Source organism: Podarcis erhardii (assembly GCF_964252035.2).
Source record: "Podarcis erhardii genome assembly, chromosome: 9".
Taxonomy (NCBI): Eukaryota; Metazoa; Chordata; class Lepidosauria; order Squamata; family Lacertidae; genus Podarcis; species Podarcis erhardii.
The window spans coordinates 42,815,616-42,839,612 of record NC_138512.1 but is presented as its reverse complement, the minus strand read 5'-3'; the positions used below and the strand labels follow the sequence as shown (position 1 = coordinate 42,839,612).

Below are 23,997 nucleotides of genomic sequence, written 5' to 3'. Positions count from 1 at the left end.
AGAAAACAAAATACCGAGAAAGGGGAAAAGATTTGCAACGGAGGCGCAAAATATTGGCAACGAAGCCACTTAATATTTTGAGCTGACACAAATCCATAGGCTTTGTACATATGACAGAGAGAAGAATAAAGGGCGCTACCCCCCACCGCCGACAGTACAAGACTTGATATCTCCTTGCTGAAATGATGCATCATATTATAATGGTGTAATTTCACCATTAATCGATCAAATAAATCTTTCTTCGCGTTATGTTAATTCAGAGCCCTATGCTTCCAAGCACAAAGTATTTCTCTTTCATTTGCTTATTAGGTGTAATCAGGAAGGCATTCGAAGGAACTGTGTTTTCCTTGATCTCTTGTTTTTCTATGAATGCAGGTTCCTTGCCTGATAAACTGATACAGACCAACCCCCCCCCCATTAGAAAAATACAGTCTATTTCGATTTTCGAGAAAGTAGCGGCATCTGACGCTAAAAGGAAGAAGTTAGTCGGTTCTTTGTAACGCCACCTTTTAAGATTCGCCTGTCGGTACCGAAATATTATTATTGATACACTTTGAACGGCTAAGAAGTGCTTCCTAGGAGCCTGATAGTCTTTCAATCAAAGCAGATGGCCCATATGCTGAGAGATATTTTTGACAACACTCAAAACGGCACAGCAGTTGCTGCTAGGGATAGTTGTTAAGACATGGAAATATGATCCGGGGATGGAGTTAGCTGAGGTAGTGGACACAGAAAGTATAAATTGGAGTTGCGCGCACACACTTAAAAAAAAGAAAGAAGTGAAACCAGTGCTTTGGACAAAGCGTTCTGGAGTTTCATCTTTATTGGCAGACAGCTTCTGTAATAGGGTTCCATTTTTCTCCGTTTCCACGTTAGGTCGATCAAAAAGGACACACACACACACACACACACTGTTGATGGGGGTGGGGATTGTCAACAAAGAAGCAGAACTTCAATGCGCATTCTCTCTGTCTAGAACTGAGTTTTACCTATTCATTTCTGCTGCAGCTGATTCTTTAAAACTGAAATCTAAATCTATGAGGGCAGAGTTGATGTTGGTGATACTAACGATGAGCACTATGATTATTTTATTTTAATAAAAGTATCTAACGTCTTAATCTGGTGAGGATAGGAAAGGCAGCCTCAACATTAACTAGTAAATAGTGTAGACATTTTTTTTCAGGCATCGGGGAGAGTCAGCGTGCGACAAATGTATTTTGGCAGGAAAAGAATTCAGCAAAAGGCGCTGTCCAAAATATAGCTCTTTTAGTGATAATTTTTTTGTCCACAAGGGATGGATGAAATATTAGCAGACCCCCTTATTTTTTGTTCTATGTGTAATGGGGGATCCTGTTCAGAAATCTTGCAACTCGGTTGAATCTGGAACTTGACTATAGCTCACAGTGAGGTAGAGCAAAGACGAGGAAGAAGAATGGCGACTATACTGTATAGGCAAGCCCCGAAAAAGCACGAGCCCCAATGCCTAAGGATTGTAGAGGGGGGGGGGGAGTTGTCCAGAGACCTGCGCAAGGCGAGACGAAGTCTTTGCACTTCCTCTTGGCCCTCTTAAATGAGCCATTCACTTAAAGGCTATTAATAAATTACACGGCGAATTATTAAATCCAGATAATTACAAGGAATAAGTAAGTAATCATTCGTTATCTCAGCTAATTACTGCGGGTCACAGTGAGCTGGAATGTGAAACTCTCCTCGGGAATTGAAATTAACTTCGCGCAGCGAGGCTTTGCTTGACATCCCTAGTCTGCAGGCGCGTGGCAGCTCCCCTGCGAGGCTCTGCCTCGCTATTTAACTTGCAGAGAATGGAAATAAAATTAAGTGGCGATAATAGGAAGCTGCTTAGAAAGTCAAAACGCAGAGAGACAGAGACACAGAGAGAAAGATTGCCTCTTTTTTTTTTTTTTTTTTTTTTAAAAAAAGCAATCTGGAAACATCAACCAGTCCTATATTTTTATATCTATATTATATGTGAGCTAGGCCTGGAAGCCGAAAGTATCCTACGGTCACGCCTTTAATCGCCTATTAAAGGCAGATAAAACCGGGGCTCCAAGATCGAGGGCGAAGGAGCGTCCTCCCTCCTTTCATACCTCAAAAAAAGGGAAGGGCTCTTGGAACCTAGAGCGCTCAGGGAAGCAGCGTGCGCTTTGTTTTGAAGACAATAAAAGCCTTCATCTCGTAACTGCGAGAACCTAATGAGGGAGCAGTGTCGCCTCTTCTGTGGATCTTTCGCCAAATCTCGCCCAGAGCTAATGTCAGGATTCCCCACCATCACCTTATTCAACACGACCCCCGCCCCCCCTTAAAGCGTAAGTGTATTTTTGTAACGAGCAAATATACAGTGCGCACTACTAGGTGATCACCTCCGTTCCTTTCTCTACATCTAATGTTTTAGTGCGCGCACACACACACACGCTGGGGATGGGAAGAGCATGTTTTTAATCACATATTGGAGAAGAAAAAGGAGGAAAATCTGAGGCTTTTTATCAGTTGTAATTAGGTGGACAGTCTTCCTCCCCTTTCCTTGCTGGAGCCTGGGATGATAATTAAAATTTAATGAAGCCTGGGACTGGAGGGAGTCTCGTCAGGGGACTCTGGCATGGAATATTTTAACTGTACATTTACACCCAATGTCTGGTTTCAAAGACGTGACTGCTTTTAATCTCGAATTAGAAAAACCACAGACCTGAAATGAAACATTAGACGCTTTTTCGGCTTCTTTCCCATTCCTAGAGTCCTGTCACCAATCGTGTTTCCCTTTTTTGTCCAGTAACACACACACACTCTCTCTCACACACACCCCTACCTCGCTTCTCCAATTACACGTGCGTTAATAATACATGGCTTTGATAGGGAACGGGATTCTGGTGCTTTTGGATTTTCTTGCTCTCTTTTTCTAAATGGGGTTAATGCAATATTAATCGGTTGCGGCTGTTCTAAGAATGCGCAGGGTTTTTCAGGAACAAATCGATGAAGGCTGGGGATGGCAAGAGCAAAGGCAACCTCTCTCCTTGCGGTGTAATCTCGCTTTCAAACGCTCCCAAAGCTTTGGGTGAGTAAGATTGTCAGTTCTGTTTGTGTTCCTTTGACGAGACGCCTGTTCGCGGAGGTAGAGCGAGCGAGGGAGGCGAGGCAGCGGCCTGGCCTGTAGCTGGTGCGCTGAGAGGCGGGTGAGTTGGAGGGAGAAGGAAAGAAGGAAGGAAGGAGGGGACGCCTCTCCAGGCTTTGCTCTGCTGCTGAACATTAATCACAGCAAACCGCCCCCCTCCCAACAGCAAAGTTCCCACCGCTGGGAGAACCGCAGCCCCAGAACTGGGTTGAAGGCAGACCCAAAGCCTGTACAGCTTAGCTAACTGTCTCGCCGCCTTCGCCGTACTCTTTCCAACAAATGCCTCTCCACAAGAGACCCGGCCCTTAAGTTCCCAAATCAGTCACTCAGAATTAAAGGCTGTTTTAAGCCCATTGCCTCTTAATAATCGCGGCCATTTGAATTCTAAGTTGGCCTCGCCATTTCCCTTCCAAGGAAATGCCCTGGAGAGCTCAATACATATATTATGCTTTTTTTTTTTTTTTTAAAGGACACGAAACTTGCATATTCTTGGGCGAGAAAACACATGACTTAATTTGCGCCCTGGTCCTTTCCTTACTTCCCAGTCGGGGTTAAGAACGGTCAGTTTTAGGTCCAGATTTGTCAACATGCTTCCGGAATTAAACGTGGTCTGCATGGTATCATTTATTGTTCTTATATCCCGCCTTTCCTTTAAGGGAAGTCAAGGCGGCGAAAGTGGCCCCGCCCCCGCCGCATTTCATCACAACAATCCTGTGAAGTAGGTTGGACTGGAAAGTAGTGGCCCAAGGTCGCTCAATGACTTCATGGCTAAGAGAGGGGTTTTTGAACTTGGGTCTCCAGTCCGACACTTCAGCCGCACTCCACCATTTAAGCTCTGTTCTGGACTTTCCCTTGTTGCTGCGAGGTCTATTGAAACACGACATTTTCGAATGTGCTATGATAATCTCTTCTTCTTGGTTAACAGACACCTATCCAAGCTTCAGAGCCCTCTGAGATTATTCACTGTGAGTAATTTAACTGCAGCTTTCTGGTTTTACCGTCGTGTAGCATACGGATGTGAAACCAACAAAATAGTCCTGGAGAGAGGACTTGACTACACGGTGACATCGAAAAGACAACTGTCTGGTGAGTTCATGGGCAACTTCTGAGCGCTGGCTGAAGAGAAGGTAACACTGCCGTTCCTTTTCCCAAACGACACACTCCAAAGTCAAATGGAAAAGAACTGTCTCTCTCTGTTTGCGCGTTTGAAAGAATGCTGTAGGATTTGCACCCCCAAACGCTTAGCTGCTCTCTGTTTCTTAAACTTTGGTTGGACATTGTCTCGGATCTTCCCCTAATGCAGCAAGTTAATCCCGCCCTGCTGCATATATTCCTGCCCGACAGAGGCTGGCTTTAAATTAAACCAATGAGCCCCAGGCGGAAGCAAAACGGCGGAGGCGTAGCTGAGAAGAACCGATGCAGAACCGCAGCCGGGGACAGCGCCATCCACTTTAATGAGAAAAGGAACCGGGCCTTGGGCATTAATAAGACAGAGATCACTGGTCACTCATTCATTCAAAGCTTGCGAGCCCTTCGGGGCAGAGCCTCTTAGCTCCCTCTCCCTTCAAAATAAATACTGTTCAGCACGACCATTGTCACCCCTCCCCCCACAACAGCTGACAAAATACCATGTGGGGTTTGTAGCTCGGTTGTGCTTCAAGTATATTAGTTGCCCTAGCAGTACAGAATCGGGCCGCTATGATATTCGGGACTGTGGATGTGTGTGTGTGTGTGTGCGCGCGCGCGCGCGCAACACCTTGTGTATCAATTAACGTGAGAGCGAGTCCCTCTCACTGCCATTTGCTAGAATTACCGGAGAGGGGAAGGTAAGGGCCTTGATGAAAACAACCCAGGCCTCCACCAAACCCCTATTTTAATCAAATCTTGCCCTCTTACAAAACAAAAAAACCCCACACGTTATTTAAGAGACGGTTCCTTTTCTGTTCTCCATGTTAAAATGAGCACTACTCAGGTCAAGTGAAAGGCTGCAGAAAGGTGAAAAAAGATGAAAGACTGTAATAAAGGGCAACTTTCATATTCCTTACTCAGGAGAGAGTCAATTTAAGTCAGTAGGCTTACTTCAGAAGTAAATGTTTTGAGGTTAAGGGCACCCTGGCGAACTTTATCGGTTCTCCTTCTATGCTACAGAAATGTCTCAGATAGAAGGCAAACTAAACAGCAAATTAGCAGTGAAGCTATTGCTTGTTGACTAAAGCTCAATAAATGAGAGCATCCCATTTTTTTTGGGGGGGGACACGTCGTCCCACTTTGATTGCCCCCCCCTTGCACTTTTTTTTTTTTGTAAGACTTAAATACGCCATACCAATAAGTTTCTTGGGAGTAATTACCCATCGCAGAGATCTTTAAGCAGCTCCTTAACAGAGCACCGCACCCCTGCAGGAAGCAAGGTCAAATAATTGGCACCCGAGTCCCTTATTCACCTTTAAAAAGGATAGTGGTTGTTCATTTCAACGTTCCTTCGCCTGCGTCATATCATGAAGAGAAGGGCACTATTTGATGGTTAACTAAGACAGCAACCTTATGTAAAAACAGGTCATTATGATGACCAAAACGACGGAGGAGGATGAATTTCTTTTGACCTTAACAGCAAGTTAACTCTGCAATCCTAAAGATCTTTGCCCGGCGGTGGAGGGAGGCCTGCTGGGCTCGGGATTCCACATAAGCATATCTATCTCGGGTTCCTTTCAACTTAGTGACCTGGGCTCCTCTAAGGCAGCCAGGGTAGGCTGTAAAAATCAATTCTCTGAGCTCCAATCTTGCTTCCCTCTTTAGCACAGATATTATTGGACCTTCGCTACCCCTAGGAAATGAGGACAAAGTGAAGGGTATATTGAGGATGTGCACAAAGCAAGGGGGCGCTATTCTGGGTTTTGATCTCCTTTTGCCTCCCCTTGCAGCTTGTGGCTTGGCTGACTTGCTGGAGCTATCTTCTTTGGAAGCACATGGGTGCCCTGAAGCTGCTCCTCACTGTACTTCTCGGAACCTGCGGTAAGTTCACATCGTCTGCGCTAGTGGGGAATGACGGATTTGAAGGAAGGCTGGGCTTGAGTTGAGTATCTGGTTCCTCCCAACTCCATGTTCCCACGGGTCTGATTCATACCCCAGAGGAGATATTCAGCGGCGGAACACTGTCACAGAAACAGTGCAGGTAGGGAAACCTTTGGCCCTCCGGATGTTAGAACTACAACTCTTCTCAGCTCTAGCATGCAAGGCCAGGGATGAAGGGAATCGCCGTTCAGCAACTTCTGGATGGCCACAGGTTCCTCACGCCTGTCTTAGTGCAACAAGCTACAAAAATAGTGTGCTTAGAAATGAGGGTATTTTTCCACCTCTGATTCCATTCCGGCTTCACAAAACCTCACGAGGCAGGCAACAGACAAGGCCAAATAGAATCGCGGATCTATAAGCAGAGCGGACTCGGAGCACACATTTCAGAGCCCCCTCCTCGCGCGCCTCCTCTGGGGTTGCCTTGACCAGGAGGAATCGATCATCAGTTAGAATTACCACCGGGTGGAGGAGTTGTTCCGTGTTTCGTTTCAGACAAAGGATAACAAGGCGAACGCTCCTGTCGGGTTTTTTCTTCTTCTGAGGCTCTAATAAAGGCAAAAGCGCAGGTCCCAACAGAAGGAACCCATCCAGCAAGTTAAGCGCTTTGTTTCAAATTATTAACGCGCCTACTCGGTAGTAAACAGGATTCAGTTCAATAGGGTAAATGGCCATGGGATTGCTGCCTAAAGGTGTGGGGAGGATGATATGAGTTTATTTCCCACCCTTCCTCTCGAAGGAGCCCAGATATTTTTTTTTTAAAAAAGCATTTATAAAGCGGTTAATCCTTTACAAAAATCTGAAAGCCGCGGTCTTGCTCAACTGGTAGGGGTGTTTCTAAATAAACAGAAATTCTAGCCTGCAGTGAAGGATCCGTCACTGAGCAAGAAGGCACGAACAAGAGGCAAGTTGCACTGGCTAAACATTTACCTCTCCCTTCCGCTAACCTTTATTTCTGTTTCAGCTCCATCTTCGATAACGTCTATATACCATCAGCCCCTTGAGCGCCTGCAAAGTATTCCACTTATTATAATGTAAATGGGAGCTCATGTGGAATGAGTATTTGGTGGCCTTTTCAACAAGGAACTAAACGCAGTCTCTGTGCATTATAGTTAGAAGGAAAGGAACACACATGGAAATTTGTCAAGAAGAAACATCACGCGGACGACTAGTTTTGGTTTTAAATAGAATTAGGGCAGGATCTAGAAGCCATGACTGAGCAATATTAAAACCCTTTGATTTAATGGAAGCTGGCTTAACACTCCCGGTGAAAATAGTAGGGAGTCCAAAGTATTCCGGCTTGCAAGTAGGGCGCACTGAGGGACACAGAGCAAGTAAGTTTGCACTCTTTGACTTTAGCTAGAACTCATCCTAAGGGACCTAGGGAGGGAAGCTGCCTTAAACTGAGTCCGACCACCCGTCAATCTAGCTCAGTCCTACACTGACTGGCAGCAGTTATTCCTCGGTTTCAGGGAAGGGGGGGGGTCTCTCTCAGGCCTGCTGGGAGATGCCCAGGATTGAAACAGTAACTCTTCCCCCTGAGCTACGGCCCTCCCCCCAAAGGGTAGTGACTCCTCGCGAACTTTTTGCCCATTCTTTCCAATGGAATAAAGAAAGCCAGTCCGCACCACTCTTCCTCTAGTTTGGAGATCGTCGTCCTACTCTCATCTATACACTTCAGACTTGTTGCACTATGCAGCGCGGATGCGCGTCTTTCTCTGCAGCAATCTCAAACATTTGTGTTCAAGCAGCACTTAATTAATCTATTGCTTAGACCTCGCCCCGCGCGGAGGACGTGCGTCTTTGGATGTGCATAATTCCACTGACTTCCCGGTGTGCTCCTCGTTCCTGCAGGCGCTGCATCGCTAATATTTGAGAGCAATACCGCATGGAGGAGAGTCGCGAGGTAACGGAGCCCCATTTCATTCATCCAGCGAGAGGAAGCGTGTGTGCCCTCCGGAAGAGGGTAAGTTGGCGACAGCATCTCTCGACTCATTAGCGCATCCCTGTTAACTTAAAAGAAGTGGCAGGCGGAGAGAACTGTCTAATTGAGAGAGAGCAGCGTTGTATTTATTATTATTAATAATAATGATGATGATTAGGGATTTATTATTATAATTAGCAAGGGATCTTAATTACCGCCTTCTGACTGTGCTTTATAATGTTCCAAAAGCAGAGTGTATTCTGTGAAGGTGGCAGATGCTTGCTTTTCTGTTTCGGGGTTTTAAAAGAGTTAATTGATCTGAGGCAAACTCTATGAAAGCTTTGCAAAATCCAGCATCTCTTCCATCTTCAGGAAAAATGGATTAATCTTCAGTAACATATTGAACACACTGGAGCCAAAGCTAACCGGCCTTTAGTTCTTTCCTACCATAAATGTTTTTTTGTCAGTTCCATCTCCTAGGTATAGCAAGGCTCAGATTTACGAAATTTGCCACATGCCCAGCGAGAGCCAACGTGTTGCCCTTCAAGTGTTGCCCTTCAAGTGTTGTATTCTGTGAAGGTGGCAGATGCTTGCTTTTCTGTTTCGGGGTTTTAAAAGAGTTAATTGATCTGAGGCAAACTCTATGAAAGCTTTGCAAAATCCAGCATCTCTTCCATCTTCAGGAAAAATGGATTAATCTTCAGTAACATATTGAACACACTGGAGCCAAAGCTAACCGGCCTTTAGTTCTTTCCTACCATAAATGTTTTTTTGTCAGTTCCATCTCCTAGGTATAGCAAGGCTCAGATTTACGAAATTTGCCACATGCCCAGCGAGAGCCAACGTGTTGCCCTTCAAGTGTTGCTGAACTACAACCGCCATCAGCCCCAGTCGTCATGGCCAATAGCAAGGGATGATGGGAGTTGTAGTCCAGAAATATCTGGCGGCCACAGGTTCCCCATTCTTGCAGTCGTCTCTAGGACAGAACTGATCGATGCAACTCCAAGAAAATAGCAATGATCGCCATAACCGAACTGAACAGCTCTAGAATTTGCTGAATGGGACATAGAAGGGAATACTGAAAAAGCGCAGAGTGCCTTTGTCTCCCCACCGAGAAACCACAGGCCAAATCTTAAACCTCTGGAATTAGAGATCAGGTTCCAAGGAAAGGCTTCCAGCTGGAAGCAATTCACCGGTGGCGTGAACCAAACGCTAAGGTCACAGCTGTCGCCTGCTCTCCAAGCCCGTATAAAGAGCAGGTTGCAGTTCCATCACCTCTCTTTCGCACCAGACACTTTTTCCTAACAATAACTCGAGAGATTTATTTGTTCGTCCCTTGGGAATGTAGACAAGAACCTCCAGCAGACGCAAGTCCTTGGAAGAGCTTGAGGGCGTGGCTTCCGGTGTCCCAAGATTCCAGAAAAGTTACCTCCCATGCTTCTCCTCTGTTTGCACGTGGGATCCAGAGAAATCCTCCCACAGAGATCTACCGGCTTCTGCGTTGGGGGCTTGCATCGCATAGGAGTGAAGGGACAACGACGGGAAGGGAGGCCACCGGGGCAGTGTTTCTCGTCACCCCCCCCCATCCCACCACCACTCTGGAAACCAGTGGCCTGCCACCCGGAAGTTGGTCCATCCAGTTTTCTAAATCTTTTCAGGTAGGAAGAGTAGGGAATGGAGAGCTTTTAGAGCCACACATGCCCCCCCCCCAAGGCTCCCAAGGAAGGACTCCAGCAGCAGGTAGGTTAGCGAAATCCAAGGCGTCAAGCAGGGCCTTCCAAGGCTGGCAGAGCTGCGGGTCTTGCACAAAGAAGTTCAAAAGGGGGCAGGAACTCTGCGCGTGGGTGGATGCTTCCTCAAAGGCCTCGTGCGAACTGCAGCTGCAGCGGGGGTGGGGGAGAAAAGAGCGCATCACTCCTCGCGACCTCTATTTGGAACGTGGCCGGCTTGCTCAATTTCTTAACTGGAATCAGTACGGGAGAAATAAGCCGAGGCTGCACATCAGAGCATTTCCTGAGGATCAAAGGTGACCTCCCTGAAGGATGACCCGGTCCTGCACGAACTCAGGATTCCAGCTCATTGTTACAGCTCAATAGCTACTTCGCAGGACACCTTTCCCCTTCTGTACTTGACTGTGTACATCTTCCCTGTCACGTATATTCGCTGCCTGGACACGTGCGGCTAAGGAACAAGACGCCGGCGCAGACTGACTGGCCTACAGGGGGCGCCCGACCCTACCAGCAGATACAAAGGCTCAGGAATCAGGTGCCACCTCTACTTGAGCCGTTTGCCCTCTATATAGAAACAGGACAGAAGTATGAGAATAGTTTGACCGACAACCTTCTTCCTAGGAACCGTTAGGCGATAGGCTAGGTAAGTTAGGAATGCTAAAGAAAGAAAGTCCATATATTATTTTTTAAAGTCACGACTCCCCCCACCCCCTTAATAATATCCAAGCACATGCTTCCTACCAATAACTACAGACTGGATGAGTTACAACCCCGGGGCAGACAGGAAATTACAAGGGCTTTATATAAAGAAAACTGGTAGGGAGACGGTCAGTACTTTGTGACAAGGGATGGACTCTTTATTCAGAAGCACCTGTTATTAAACACTTGAGTGTTACAAATCTCTTTTCTTAAAACGTGTTTCTCTTTTATTTTTCCACAAAACACATTTCCTATTTAAAATAAGAAATAAATATTCAATCATATAAAACAGGGATGAAGAATCTGTGTCCCTCTGGATGATGCTGGGGTTACATCTTCCATAATCTCTGACCACTGATCATGCTGGCTGGGGCTGATAGGAGTCCAACAGCATTTGGAGGGCCACAGAACTCCTGGTCTAGAAAACACAAAAGCTTCAGGAAATAATTCATTCAGCATAAGGGAACAAACAAGTTAGGATAGACAATTGGAGGAGGGGTTCTCTACCACACTTGACTTCAAATAGGGAACAAAGAGATTTTCAGAGATGTGAGCATCACCAGGACTCATCCTTTGAACTATGGACCTGGTAGGAAGGGAGTCGAGAGAGCAAGCAGGCAGCTTTCTTTCCCAGATAAGCCATTCACAGTCAGCTGAGAGGAGGCCCAGCAACTCTGTGTGCCTCCTCAGTGAGTCCATATGACCTTTGCATGGCATGGAGCTAGTTAAAGAAGGCCCAGAGCACTGGGATTAGATGTGTTGTTGGTACGATGGCAGCTGTTCTGGTAGGTGAGGTACCACAATGGGTAAGAATTGGATGTCTTTGCAGAATGGAGGGTAGGAGTGTGCATATCACATGAGTACTGACTCCAAACGGACAGGTAGATCCCCATGCATATGTAGCTTTTCTCTTTTAAACCTTGATGTGTTCACAACCCTTGGTTGTGGTGGAGAACTTGCTGTGAGGCTGTGTGAGGAACATCAAGAATACAGGCAACATGCTTTCAGAAGAATTCAAGAGAGCTAGTGTGGTGTAGTGGTTAGGAGTGGTAGACTCGTAATCTGGTGAACCGGGTTCGCGTCTCCACTCCTCCACATGCAGCTGCTGGGTGACCTTGGGCTAGTCACACTTCTCTGAAGTCTCTCAGCCCCACTCACCTCACAGGGTGTCTGTTGTGGGGGAGGAAGGGAAAGGAGATTGTGAGCCGCTTTGAGACTCCTTCGGGTAGTGATAAAGCGGAATATCAAATCCAAACTCCTCCTCCTCTTCTTCTACAATAACAAAGCCTTGAAACACTTTAAATACTAACAAATGTGTCATGGCATAAGCTGTTAGGATTCTGTTCCAGGAAAGTTGTTCCCATAATGAATGTGTTAGTCTTTAAGGTGCTACAAGACTCTCTGTCTCTCTTGATGCAGGACAGGCATCAGGGCCATCTCACCCTCTAGAAATTGGGACAACTTCCAAGTGTCTTTAAAAAGTAGAAAGTGAGGTAGGGAACAGTCTCCGATTTCCTTTGGGTGTTTTCCAGCTCTCTCCACCCAGAATCATAGAATCTTAAGATTGCAGAGTTGGGAGGGACCCCAAGGGTCATCTAGTTCAATGCCCTGCAATGCCGGAATCTCAACTTAAACATCCATGACAGGTGACCACCCCAATCTCTGCTTCTCCAAGGAATAAGAGTGCACCACTTCTCCTGGTGAAGACCTGACAGCTGTTCCACTGTCCAACAGCTCTTACTGTAAGAAAGTTCTTCCTGATGTGAAGCCATTGGAAAGAAACCAGATCATCCACAACATTGTTGGTGCTAAGGGAATAAGAGCTGTATCAGCAGCAGAAGAGAAGACCATTTTCCAGCATACACGTGCTTGGGTTTTCTGCACTTCCCGGCCTACCAAAGGGTGTTTTGCTCACCACAAACCTGCTGCAATGTTTAAGTCAGAGAGCTGGTGACATGCCCACCACCATGGCCACCGGAAGGTCTGGATTGAAGCCTCAACTTTCCCAGGCAGTGAAGTGGATCTGAAGGGAAGCTGGACAGCCAGCCCGCCAGCCCGATGGGTGTAGGGATGTGCACGATGGGAGGCTGTGAGTGGGGCTGGAGGCCAGAAGGGGCAGCGCTGGAGCCCCCGTGGCTGCCGGGGTGTTTCCCTCCCCTCCCGTGGAGCAGCTCCCTGTCCTCCCATCTGTCGCGGCTGCTCGGCCTCGGCCTGCTCGGCTCAGCCTCCGGCCGCCCTCATTGTCTCCGCGTCGCCCGGCACAATATTTACTGCTCCACCCCCCGCGTGACTTTTAGCTGGAAATGCCACGCGTTGTCTGCCCAGTTCGGTTGCGGCTCTATTAATCATCTCCACAAGGATTGCCAATAGGCAGGGCTCTCTTGGCTTTCCAGTTTATACAGAACAGGATCATTTACATAAAGTCCTTAAGGCAAATAACTGTTGGGGCTCTAATTTATATCTGATCGAAAATTAGCCGTCATTATGCGCTCCATTAGCTGCGTCTTTAATGTGCTTCTAAGCACCATTTGTCAAGCGGCTTGTTAATATCCTTCAAGTCTTTAAAGTTGAGAGCTCATTAAAGAGTGCGCTCTGTTATTGATGTAATTTAGATGAGTTTGGAAGAGCAAGTGCGCCATGCCTTGAATGGACAACCTACAAGAACAAGGGGGCGCGCGGGGGGAGAGCAAGGCTGACTTGGTTACAAAGGAGGCGGGAGGATTGCGGGAAGAAAAAGAGAGAGAGAAGGAAAACTCCAGAGCCTCCGACTCTGAAAGCTGCGCAGCAGGAGAAGTCCTGGGCCTTCACTGTTTGCTGGACTAACCCTACCAACGATGAGGAGCTGGGACGCTCCAAAAAAGGGTGCTGCGTAATATATTAGTCCTCATTGACTGCACAGCCTGCGCTCCTTCTGTGCCCCTTGTTGAAGCTTCTCCCTTGCTCCGTGTGTGTGTTTTAGAGAGAGATGTCTCAACCGATTCCTCTAGTGAAAATGTCTTTAAAACCTAAAAAACCTAAAAAACGCTCACTCAAGATAACAAGGGTCTGCATAGTTACCCCTTAATTTTAATCTTTTGGACACCGTCCTTCCTTATTCATTTTCAGCGTGGTTAAAGGGTGAATCCCCCTCCCTGGTGTTGCTGTTTTTCAGTAGCCAACAATGGGTACACATTCCAGACTTAAAGAACGTGGACTAAAGTAGGTATGAGTTTTTGTGTAAGTGTCTCGGTGTGGAAAGTGGCGATTTTAATCCGGGTCTATGATTGTCACAAGATTAGTTATGTATATAGCGCCGCCCTTGTGGACACAAAGTGACAGTGCCCCAAGGAGTCTAAAAATAAAATGAAAAACTAAAATTCTGCGCGGGGGAAACGACAGAGGAAGTGAAGGCAGGTTGCAGGGACAAGACAAGGAAGCAGTACAATAGGGCAGGCACTCCTGAACCCTTGTCGCGCGACCACCGCCCCGCCCCCGCCGGTAAAAGAGCGAATCATCGCCTTTGGAAATCTCCAAAGATCTGCCTCCTCCGCCTTAGGGTCTTCCCAAATGAGCAGAAGGGAGGATTCACCACCACGAATTCACCCGGTTGTTTCTTGTGGCTGCTTGTAGCGGGTGGGGGAAAGCCCATCTCCAACGCAGCTGAACCTAATTTGACGGAGGTACAGTAAGCCCTCTTAATTATGTACATATTATTACATTATCTATCAACCATTCCATCAGAAGAGCATCAAGGGCAATAAATTACCCCTGTTATTTATCTAAAAATCCATACGTTCTGTCATCTTTTTTTCCTGCAGGATATTATGTTAGTGAAAGATAATAAAGGGAAGCCCATTAGCCCCGGCATTAAATTGTCGCTGAGTGCAACAAGCATTTCACTAGCTCAGATAAATAAGGGAAATCTGCATACAGCCTCTGGGGCCCCCTCCGTGGCTCGCCATTAACCACGCCTGCCCTTCCTTCAGTTCAGGGGTAGGAAGGGTAGAGATGAGGCAAGGAAAAACGAGGGGGGGGGGGGAGGAAGGAGATGAAGGTCCAAGATCTGCTTAGAAGAGGAGGGATGGGAGACATTGTGGATCTGAAGAGGAAATCAAAGGATTACAGGTCTTCTTAAAAAGGATGTCTTGCTTTCGACACATTAATCGAAAATGTACCCACCCCCTTCAGAAAGGGTACATTTAAAAATTCAGTCTCAGGGCAATACCTTTGTTAGGCCAAGCGAAATGTCACAAGGTGGTCTGCAAAACAAAGCACGTGGGGGCCAAATCTCACCAAGAAAGCGAGCAGATTTGCTAAACGGGAGTCCTGGGCTCGGTTAAGGCTCTCCAGTCCCTTCGACGTGAACGCTCTCGGCGTCCCGATGCTATTGCCCGAAATTTGTCGCGCCCCCCCCCCCCCCGTGTTCCATGAAGCCGAAGCCTAGAGCGAACCCGCGGCAGCTTTGTATCCAACAGCTCCCAATCCAAATAAATTTAATCTCTCTCTTCCCCCCTCCCCCGTTTTAAAATGGGAGACTGATGGCGTCGTAAAGCGGTCCGAGGAAATCGATCCGCGCTCCCCGTTCCCTCTCTACCTCTTTGGCACGTTGATGCACCTGACAGATGAAATCACCACAATTAGCTCAGGCAGTTAGCTGTCTCCTCCTGGAAGGAAGAGCGAAGGCAAATCTGCTGGAGAGCAGAAAGACCCGACGACGAAGAGGAGCGAACTTTTCTCCTTCTGTATTCTGTCTCTCCTCTCCACCAGACGGCCTGGCTGGATCCATCCTGTATGGTGACCGTGTGATAAAATCTCTCTCTCTCACCCCCACTGGAGAGCCCCACCGGTCCACTTTTATGTTACCGTGCCGGCGCCGGGGAGAGGGAGGCCCCCGCAGGAATAAGCCCCATTTAAGGACATCTCGAGGTCACCAAGGCGCGCGGGGCCTCCGAGGCAGCGGGAATCCGCGGGCGCCGTTTTATTGTTGGTCGGCGCCTCCTTCGCGGCTGCCTTTTCCGGGATTCCTCCGGGCGAAAGTAATAAAGCGAGTAATTAGAATGCTAAAGACAGATGTAAATAACAGGAATGAGAGCGCGCTGACAGATGAGCGGCTGGGTCAAGGCGAGGCAGGCCGGGAGCCTGCTTGGTGGCAATGACACGGTGCCAGTGGCCCGAGGCGCCGAGGAGGGGGGCAGCCGGCCGGGAGGGAGGCAGGCCAGCCAGGAGGGAGAGCGCGAGCAAGCGAGCGAGGCAGCCGGCCCATTGTTAGCAGGCAGGCGAGGCGCGCTCCCGAGGCGGAGCTTGCCAAAGGCGCGCCCAGAGCAGCAAGGAGAAATGGGAAGGTGCTGCCGTCTGTGTCATCTGCATGCTGTCCCCCTCTTGCCACCTGCAGAGGTGCCCCTTGGCTTCCTCCACCCAGTGGCGTAGCGTGGGTTGTCAGCACCCGGGGCAAGGCAAGTAATTTGCGCCCCCTAACCCGTGGATTTGCGCCCCCTACCCCTAACCCCCAGATGTTGCGCCCGGTGCGGCCGGCCCCCCTGCACCCCCCACGCTACGCCACTGCCTCCACCTGAGGTGGCTGCCTCGGTCTGTCTAATGCACAGGTCAGCCCTGGAAGCGCCACCCTTTTTGGAGCAGTACCAGCTGCCACTGCTCCAGCCCACCTTCCCCCAGAACTGAGGCCTCAACCCATCAGGGATGGGCTTACACCCCAATACTACTCACTGATAGGTCTATATTCCAAGACCCAATCCCTGTGCCCCAAATGGCAGCTCTTAAAGACTGGTTGTGTGAGGGCAGCTTCACACAACTGAACTGGAGGGTGCTGTGCCTGAGCTGAGTGAATCCATGCAGCATTTTGACTTGTGCTGAAAACAATCGAAGCCCTGGTATTTAGTAGAGGGGTGCTGAGAGGAGGTTTGAATCATAAAGCATCCATTAGTACCCTTTGCCCTGCTTCTGACCTGCAAGAATTCCTTAGAAAAACTGGAGAGACTTGATTTGGTGCACCAGCACTCAGAGATAAAGAGTGGGTAAAACTAGGAGAAAGGGCATCACCATATTATGGTACACTGGACAACAAAACTGGGTTAAAAGTAATTAATCAAATACAAAACAACTTCAACTGTTGCAAGTAACTCAGCCACTCTAGTCCCAGTTTAAAGGTAACTTCAGAAGCCATAGGCAGGCGTGACAACAGGATTTTCATGGCCTGGTATGCTGTATATGGATCTGACCCTCAAATACACTTGCAAAAGATGACATAGCTTTGCATAAAATTTGCTTGTGCTTTGTGTCATATGGACCCAGGTTCGCTAACCTTTTTATTCACATGGGTGCATTTATGAACAAGAAAAATTGCCACGGACATCACATCCAAGCACACACCACAGCCTAGTTTACTGACTACAAAGTAATGTTTCTTTCAAGCCTAATTCCAAGGTGGGGGAGGAAAGGGAACCTTGCAGGCACCAGGAAGGGTCCCTGTGGCTCATATGCACCCATAGCAGGGCCAGATTTAGGTATGATTTGATGAGGCTCTAAGCTACTGAAGGTAATGGGGCCCTTTATATGTCCAGCTGTCCTTTGTCAACAACAAATTGTTGCTGTTTTTGTGTTGAATATATGCTATATGGTAATTTATGGACTTGGGAGACACATGGTGGCTTGGGCGTGTGTGGGCTCTGCGCTGCCCAAACAGTTCACCTGCTGCCTCCCTCCCAGTTGTAGGGCAGCTGAGTGGGAGGAGGCAGGCAGACACTGGAGGCCCCACAGTGCGCCCCACCCCTATGTGTGGCTCGCCCTGCCCCAGGCGCCCGAGCGGCTTTCTCCATCACTGTGTGAGTGGTAGAAGAGACAGAGCATTGAGCACAGTAGCCAAATATCTCCATTGTCTCCTGTGCTACTGTTGTTTTGCTGTACTGAATACTAGTTGAAGTTTTAACAGTGACAAAACCTTCTAAGTTGGAACCATTCACTATAGTGGAACCTTGGGTTGCGAACATGATCCGTGTGGGAGGTACATTCGCAACCTGCAGCATTTGCAACCCACAGTGCTGCATCTGCGCATGCGCGGATTGTGATTTGCCGTTTCTGTGCATGCACAAAGTGCAATTTAGCGCTTCTGCGCATGCGCCAAAACCTGGAAGTAACCCGTTCCAGTACTTCTGGGTTCAGCGCGGTGCACAACTCGAAAACACATAACCTGAAGCATCTGTAACCCAAGGTACCACTGTACTCTTAAACCTTAAAAAGTATTTGCAGCTGCAAAGCAGCAGTGGCACAGAAACGCTTCAGGGCTTGCCACTCAACAATGCCTTCTTCTAGAACAACCATTTGTTCTACTGAGCACTTTTCCAAAGTGATAGACATTGTCAGGTGGAGGACGGCCCTGAAGAGGTGCCACACATCCCATCTAGGCTTGCCATACATCAAGAAAATTCCTGACATGTCCTGGTTTTCGGGTGGTAAAAATGGCGTTGGGGGGAATCGGCAAAATGTCAGGGAAAACCCGGGTGTATGGTAACGTGATGGAAAGAGCAGTGGAAACAGCTCTAAAAGCTTAAAACCACTATTTCAGGGGGAGTTTTCCCAAAACAATTTAGGTTTGTTCCCAGTGGGTGTTAGGAATTTTACTTTTTGAAATGTGGCAATCCTACCGCATCAGAGTGGCAAATGCTAAAGAAAGGCAAGAAGGAAGAGGTCAGCGAGTGACAGGGAAGGACAACATTGCCCAAGGCATCAGTCTATCTTGACATTGGCATTGAGTAGATTGGCAGTTGTTTCTGACTCCCACTTGTTTAACCGTCTGTAACAACTTAAAAGCTTTTCCTTACCCCCAATTAGGCCATTTGAGAATTTCTGTAGTAGCACAGATGTGTATGCGAGTCACCGCTGTGTATGGGGGCTGTACGTAACTGGATCTGCCTGTGCTCCCATTTTGCACCTGGCTCTGCCCCCTCAGGCAGAATTTTGCCCGACTCCAAGTAGTGGATTGAGGGTTCTAATAAAAAAAGAACCCAAAGGAGTTCATGCAAATCTGAAATCTGTATTTGCTAGAAGGCCGACACTGGACTTCATTGTACACCCCAGAATTATCTGTCAAAATGCATATATTATTGCAAGACTTATTAACTATAAAATAACATTTATATTCACTTCAGTACTCTCAGCCTTTCCACAATCCACACTACTGGGGTAAAGTTTCAGTTAATGGGCAGTGGGCATATATGTTTTCAATGGGATGTATTCCCAGGTAAATTTGCAGGATTGCAGTCTTTGTTCATAAAATAGTCTGACTGTTTTAACCTGGGGCCTTTTGCATTGAAAGTGTGTTCTCAGCCACTGACCTCGCCACTCCTAATAATGTTAAAATTTCTCACATCTCTAATTCAAAGGACCTGAAGTAGCAGAGAAAGACCCCTGCCAGAGATCTAGGGCAGCCACTGCCAGTGGTTGGGGGGATGTCACAGAGGCCAGTTGATCTCAGGTGGCAGGTTTTATGACTTGGCTTCTGTGTGTGCATTCTTCGCTCCACACTTGTAAGAACTTTTGAGTATAGTTATTAACAAATAAAATGGAAACCAAAACACTATTGAAACGATTCTAACAGTTTGTATCTCCTCAAATCTCCATTTCCCCCTTAAATGATACATCTAACCCCACTGTATTTTCATGCATTTCTCCTTTAAAGTAAGTTTTTAATGTGTGTCTTGAGTGTTCAGTTTCTGGTGTACCCATTAATTTCTTTTCTTTCATTTCTTTGCTGAATACCCAGGTTATTTCTCTGAAGAAATGATGAGCATCACAACCAACCATCCATGGTCTTTTATCTGGGAGTTCAACATTGATAACCTGGGTCAATGTGCCGTGAACCATTCTGAGCATCTCTTTATACTGCAGTGGAAATGGGGAGAATAATCACTACTCAGTGCTCAGAAGGCGTAAGTATAGGTCAGGTGACAGGTGTCTGATTAATGACAACATATAGTCAACAAGATGGAGAACTCTGTATGTTCTGTATGTTACAGCAGGCACCAGGTGGACAGTTTTGTGTTGACATTGCACAGATAACCAAGAAGCACTACAAGTGTTAAATTACCATAATTCATGATTGTTTCAGTGGCTCATTGATGGGTTTGTTGCTTCCATGCAGATGACAGAATTGTGATCACACCTGTTGTCATGCTGGTTGGTGTTGTGGATTTCATAGCATAGCCATTCATTGGGACACAGTCAGCTTATGGTGTAGTGCAAATCACTGAGGGCAACTGAGGTGACAGTAGAATAACTTTTAGCTGGGTGCAGAGCTAGTGGAAATTGATTATATACTTGGTGACCCAAGGAGTACCAAGTAGCAGGCAATTTGTTTCCTATTCAAACAATATAGCTAATATATGTACTTCGTTAATCTGCTTCAGAGCATATTGACTGCCTCAAATTACATATTTAAGTATTTTAATGCTGTCAAAGACTTCTGTAGTGTCTATGCAAATGTTTTGGGAGCCATAGCTCAGTGGCAGGGTATGTGTTTTGTGTGCAAAAGGTCACTGATTTAATCTCCAGTATCTTTAGGTAGGGTTGGGATTAATGTTCTCATCTGAAACTTGGAGAGCCACTGTAGTGAGCTACATGGAGCTACTGGTCTGATTGAGTATAAGGCAGCTTCTTATGCTCAAAACAAGACATGCACAGAGAGGAAGTTAGTCATCAGGGTGCTAGGAGAGCCATAGCTATCAGAGACCAGTGTAAGTTTTAAAACCTTTTTTTGCAATAAATTTTGAAATTAGAAGAATAACCATCCCAAAGCATAGCCTACTTTGGTTAATTGGCAACAAAGGAATCATATGAACCCAAGCCAAGGCTAAGAGTAAATAGATAAAGCTAACAGACTTGGCCTAGAGAAGTTACTTCACGGCATATGAATGAACCTTTCAGGTTCAAGTCAAAAAGCATACGGCTGAGAACTGCCCTTCACAGGATATGTTTTTCCACTTCATACACTCCTCTTTTTCCATTTACTCTGGCACCAGCAAATAGGTCAACGTGAGACCAGGCCTCTACAGCGGTGGCTCCCTGTTTGTGGAATGCCCTCCCCAGGGGAGTTGTGGGGCAGGTTCTGTAAGACCTGTCTTTTATTTGTATACATGTGGGGTTTTTTGTTTTGTTTTTATTGGTTTGTGTGTTGTAATTGGTTTCACTGTTTATGCTGTGTTGTGTAAGTTACTTTGGGTCACTTTTGTGAGTAAAATGACATCACAGTAGTAGCAGTAGTAAAAATAATAAATAATGGCATGAACAAGACACACAGTGAACAAGAGTTTATGTTTTGATGTTTATCTTACACATTTCATTGTAAAAGCTCCGGTATTACTTTTAAGAAAGTTTGAATGGCATGCTTCTATTTTTGAGAACAAATAAATAAAGTTGTGATTTTTTTAAAAAATGTTTGCAAGGTGAGAAGTTGAAAAAAAAAGTGAAACATTTATTTCTTATTAAAGAAGGAATTGGAATATTCATTTTGGTTTAACAAGCCTTTCTGTCAGACTGTTAAACTTCTTGGGCTTCAGGATGGATTAAATTCTTTAACCTCAGCTAGTGACTTCTCTCAACTGCATCCATATTTCAGTTCATTTTTCAATTCCCTGAACTTCTGAGAGTTTGATGATGTGATTTGTAGCCTAGTGCGCTTGTTCTGCAGGACCCTGTCACTGGGTATATGGAGCTGTCCAGGGTACTGGACTGGAGAAATACAAGTAAGGCTATTTCTGACATGGACCTGAGTTTTTGGTAGTCTGTTACACAACATCTTAACAAGTGTCAGTTGAAGTTATGCACACAGAGAAAAGAAGGGAGTCAAGTACAGTCAAAATTAAGTACTTACTGTGGTAAAGAATAAACATGTGCTTAGCTTGGTCACTGAAATGAATGGGACTTGAGTGTGTTTAACTTTGGCTGGGTGGTAGCCAAGTCTTTAAATTCATTTTTATTAGCAGATGACCTGCTAAACCTGCCCTGAAACACAAAAAGGAAGGTGGGCTAGGGCTGTTAGAATGAAAGCAAATGAGAAGAAGCAGATTCACAGGTATACAATGTACATAGTTTCAGTTTATTTTGCCAACAATCAGTGCTTTGCTTTGACCTTTGTTTAGAGCCACAATTTTTTTCTGTGGTGCACAGGAAGACTAGCCCAAATAATCAATATGATTTTTTTTAAAAAATCTCTATGTTGCATTTGGGTGCATAGCCCACTAAGGGCAGCTCCCAATATCATAAAAATACATGAAGCAGTTCAACTTATTTTCTTCACTTGTTGAAGCTTTTTACTTGTTATGACAATATAAACCATTTATTTGGAGTATTTATATGATCTGGAAGATCTATGATCTTAGGTCCAGCAACCTCTATAACTGAAGGTTCATTATAGACTTTTGCTTCACATGAGACACACAGGCTGCCTTCTCATATTGTATGTTGTTCACACAAGTAAGACTACCTTGGTGAATTGATGCAAGTGAGCCAAAGTAGGATCTCAAGTAGCCTTAGATGAGGCATGGTTTGTGCACGTTGAGTACTGAGGTGTTTTGATTTAAAATATATGGAACTGCTAAAAGCAGGGGTGCACAACCTGCAGCCCTCCAGATATTGTTGGACTACACCTCCCATCATCCCTGATCACTGGCTATGCTCATTGGGGCTTTTGGGAGTTGTAGTCCAATAAACACCTGGAGGGCCACAGGTTGTGCACCCCGGCTGAAAGTAATGGAGCACAAAGGGGTGAGAATTACCATTACTTAACAATACTGCAGATCTATACTTGATTTGGTGCAGCGGGCACAAATCTGAATCCTTTCCAATGCATTATTTATTCCAGGAATGGGGAAGCCTTTCTTTAATTCTGAGAACTGCATTCCCTCATGGGCAACTTTCCAGGGTCACCAGGCCAGTTGTGAATGGAGCCAGGTACAAAAGTGGATGAGCCCAGAGGCAAAAACTAGGCAGAGCAATGAATGGGACTCGTATGTCTACAGAAGACTACATTCCAGCCACACAAAAGGCAGAGGTTTCTATACCCACACCTTTCCATCTAGGCAAGCAGGAGGCATTATTACAATTCCAGCCAGGCCAAAGTACTTGAGAAGGCTACAGAGCAGGACCAGTGAGGGTGTGGTCTAGGGAATGTCCTGAGGGCTAGGAAGAGTGTTCTGGAGCACCCCACTTGTTCTCTGGGACTGAGGCTTCCCACCTCTGGCGTAATATCAAAGGCATGGCCAAGCTGGCCAAACTGAAACCTCATCAGGGTCTCTTACTTCTTATGCAGTGTATTGTATCATATAGAAGAAATATACATAGGTTACTATGATCTGATGGCTTTTATTTTGAAGAAAGGATGAAAGAAGGAAAGGTAGCTTATTTAACTGATCTTTTGTTCATAAAACAATTATAGATCTATTTGAACAATGGAGAGTGCTGGGGCAAAGATATATGTTTCTCTAGAGATTCTTTCATACCGCTTTCCTGTAAAACATCTTTGACTCAAAGCAGTCTTTGCTACAGCTGTTCTAATTCTGTCTTCTTAAATGCAACTCGCAGCCATTTGATGCTCTTTTTGATGAAATGGAATCGGCTGGATGAAGAGAGACACTAAACACAGGTAGTCAGGTTTTACACAGAGCAGTTGATATCTCATTTTTGTAATAAAAATTGCCATGGCTCCCAGGATTATTTCATATTCATAAGAAGCCACCTTGTCAAAACAAATAAATAAAAAGAAATCTCTTGACTTGATAAGGCTTTATGCTCATTTACATCATATTGTCAATAGGGCTCATATATGTGAAAAGTTAGTCACATTAAATGCTAAAGAAGAAAAGCTAATAAACACTTAAACTAAACTTGCTTTCATGTGTCATATTTATCTCAAAGCAAAGTGGTTGTGGCAACTTCCAGTTATTTGTTGTGTTTATTTAAGCATCATTTGATATCATGGTGGTTGTCTGTCATGAAGGTCAGAAGGAAGCTACAGGAGATGCAAGGTCATGTGTAGGTTGTGCACTCTCTCTCTCTCTCTCTCTCTCTCTCTCTCTCTCTTTTTCTCTCAGTAAAAAGCATGTCCTCCTAGGACTGTACCATTCCAGAATGCTAGGGAACAGCATGGCCAAATCCACATCAAAAGAACTCCTCTCCATTTGCAAGCTAGCAAATTGGGAAGCGAAGTTCTAGCCTAGCCTTGTCTGTAATCTGCTGAGTGGTGATTTGAAGTCGGGTCCCTCCAGTCCTAGCCTGGCACTCTAACCACTACACTACATTGTCTCTGATCTGAGCCCCAGCTGCTTATCACATAATTCTGTCATTTGATCCTCACAATAATGCTTTTTAAAAAATTGTTGTATTAGATAATTGTATTGTGATTTTAAATTGTACACTGCTCTGAGTGGTGCCTGTATACTGGAAGGTTGGGGGAGAATTTTTTTTTA

General features: G+C 46.0%; 1 protein-coding gene across 3 annotated transcripts; it reads left to right on the top strand.

Moving 5' to 3' along the window:
- The first annotated feature begins 2,212 nt into the window (after positions 1-2,212).
- Positions 2,213-22,560, top strand: LOC309349518 (uncharacterized protein). 3 transcript variants are annotated; one of them, XM_081875545.1, is made up of 6 exons: positions 2,213-3,067; positions 4,050-4,210; positions 6,043-6,133; positions 8,045-8,156; positions 19,299-19,464; positions 22,395-22,560. In XM_081875545.1, the coding sequence occupies exons 1-4, from the start codon at positions 2,958-2,960 to the stop codon at positions 8,064-8,066; spliced, it is 384 nt and encodes a 127-aa protein (XP_081731671.1). In that variant the 5' UTR covers positions 2,213-2,957; the 3' UTR covers positions 8,067-8,156; positions 19,299-19,464; positions 22,395-22,560. The 3 variants fall into 3 exon arrangements, with proteins under 3 accessions (XP_081731671.1, XP_081731672.1, XP_081731670.1); XM_081875546.1 differs by lacking the exon at positions 22,395-22,560 and having other exon boundaries at positions 4,133-4,210; positions 19,299-20,610; XM_081875544.1 differs by lacking the exon at positions 22,395-22,560 and having other exon boundaries at positions 19,299-20,610.
- The last annotated feature ends 1,437 nt before the right edge of the window (positions 22,561-23,997 follow it).

Excerpts from the sequence above, each read along its gene's own strand:
- LOC309349518 (XM_081875545.1), top strand. The coding sequence starts at position 2,958 with ATGCGCAGGGTTTTTCAGGAACAAATCGATGAAGGCTGGGGATGGCAA. Across the intron at positions 4,211-6,042 it reads ATCGAAAAGACAACTGTCTG|CTTGTGGCTTGGCTGACTTG; the intron begins GTGAGTTCATGG and ends CTCCCCTTGCAG. Across the intron at positions 6,134-8,044 it reads TGTACTTCTCGGAACCTGCG|GCGCTGCATCGCTAATATTT; the intron begins GTAAGTTCACAT and ends TCGTTCCTGCAG.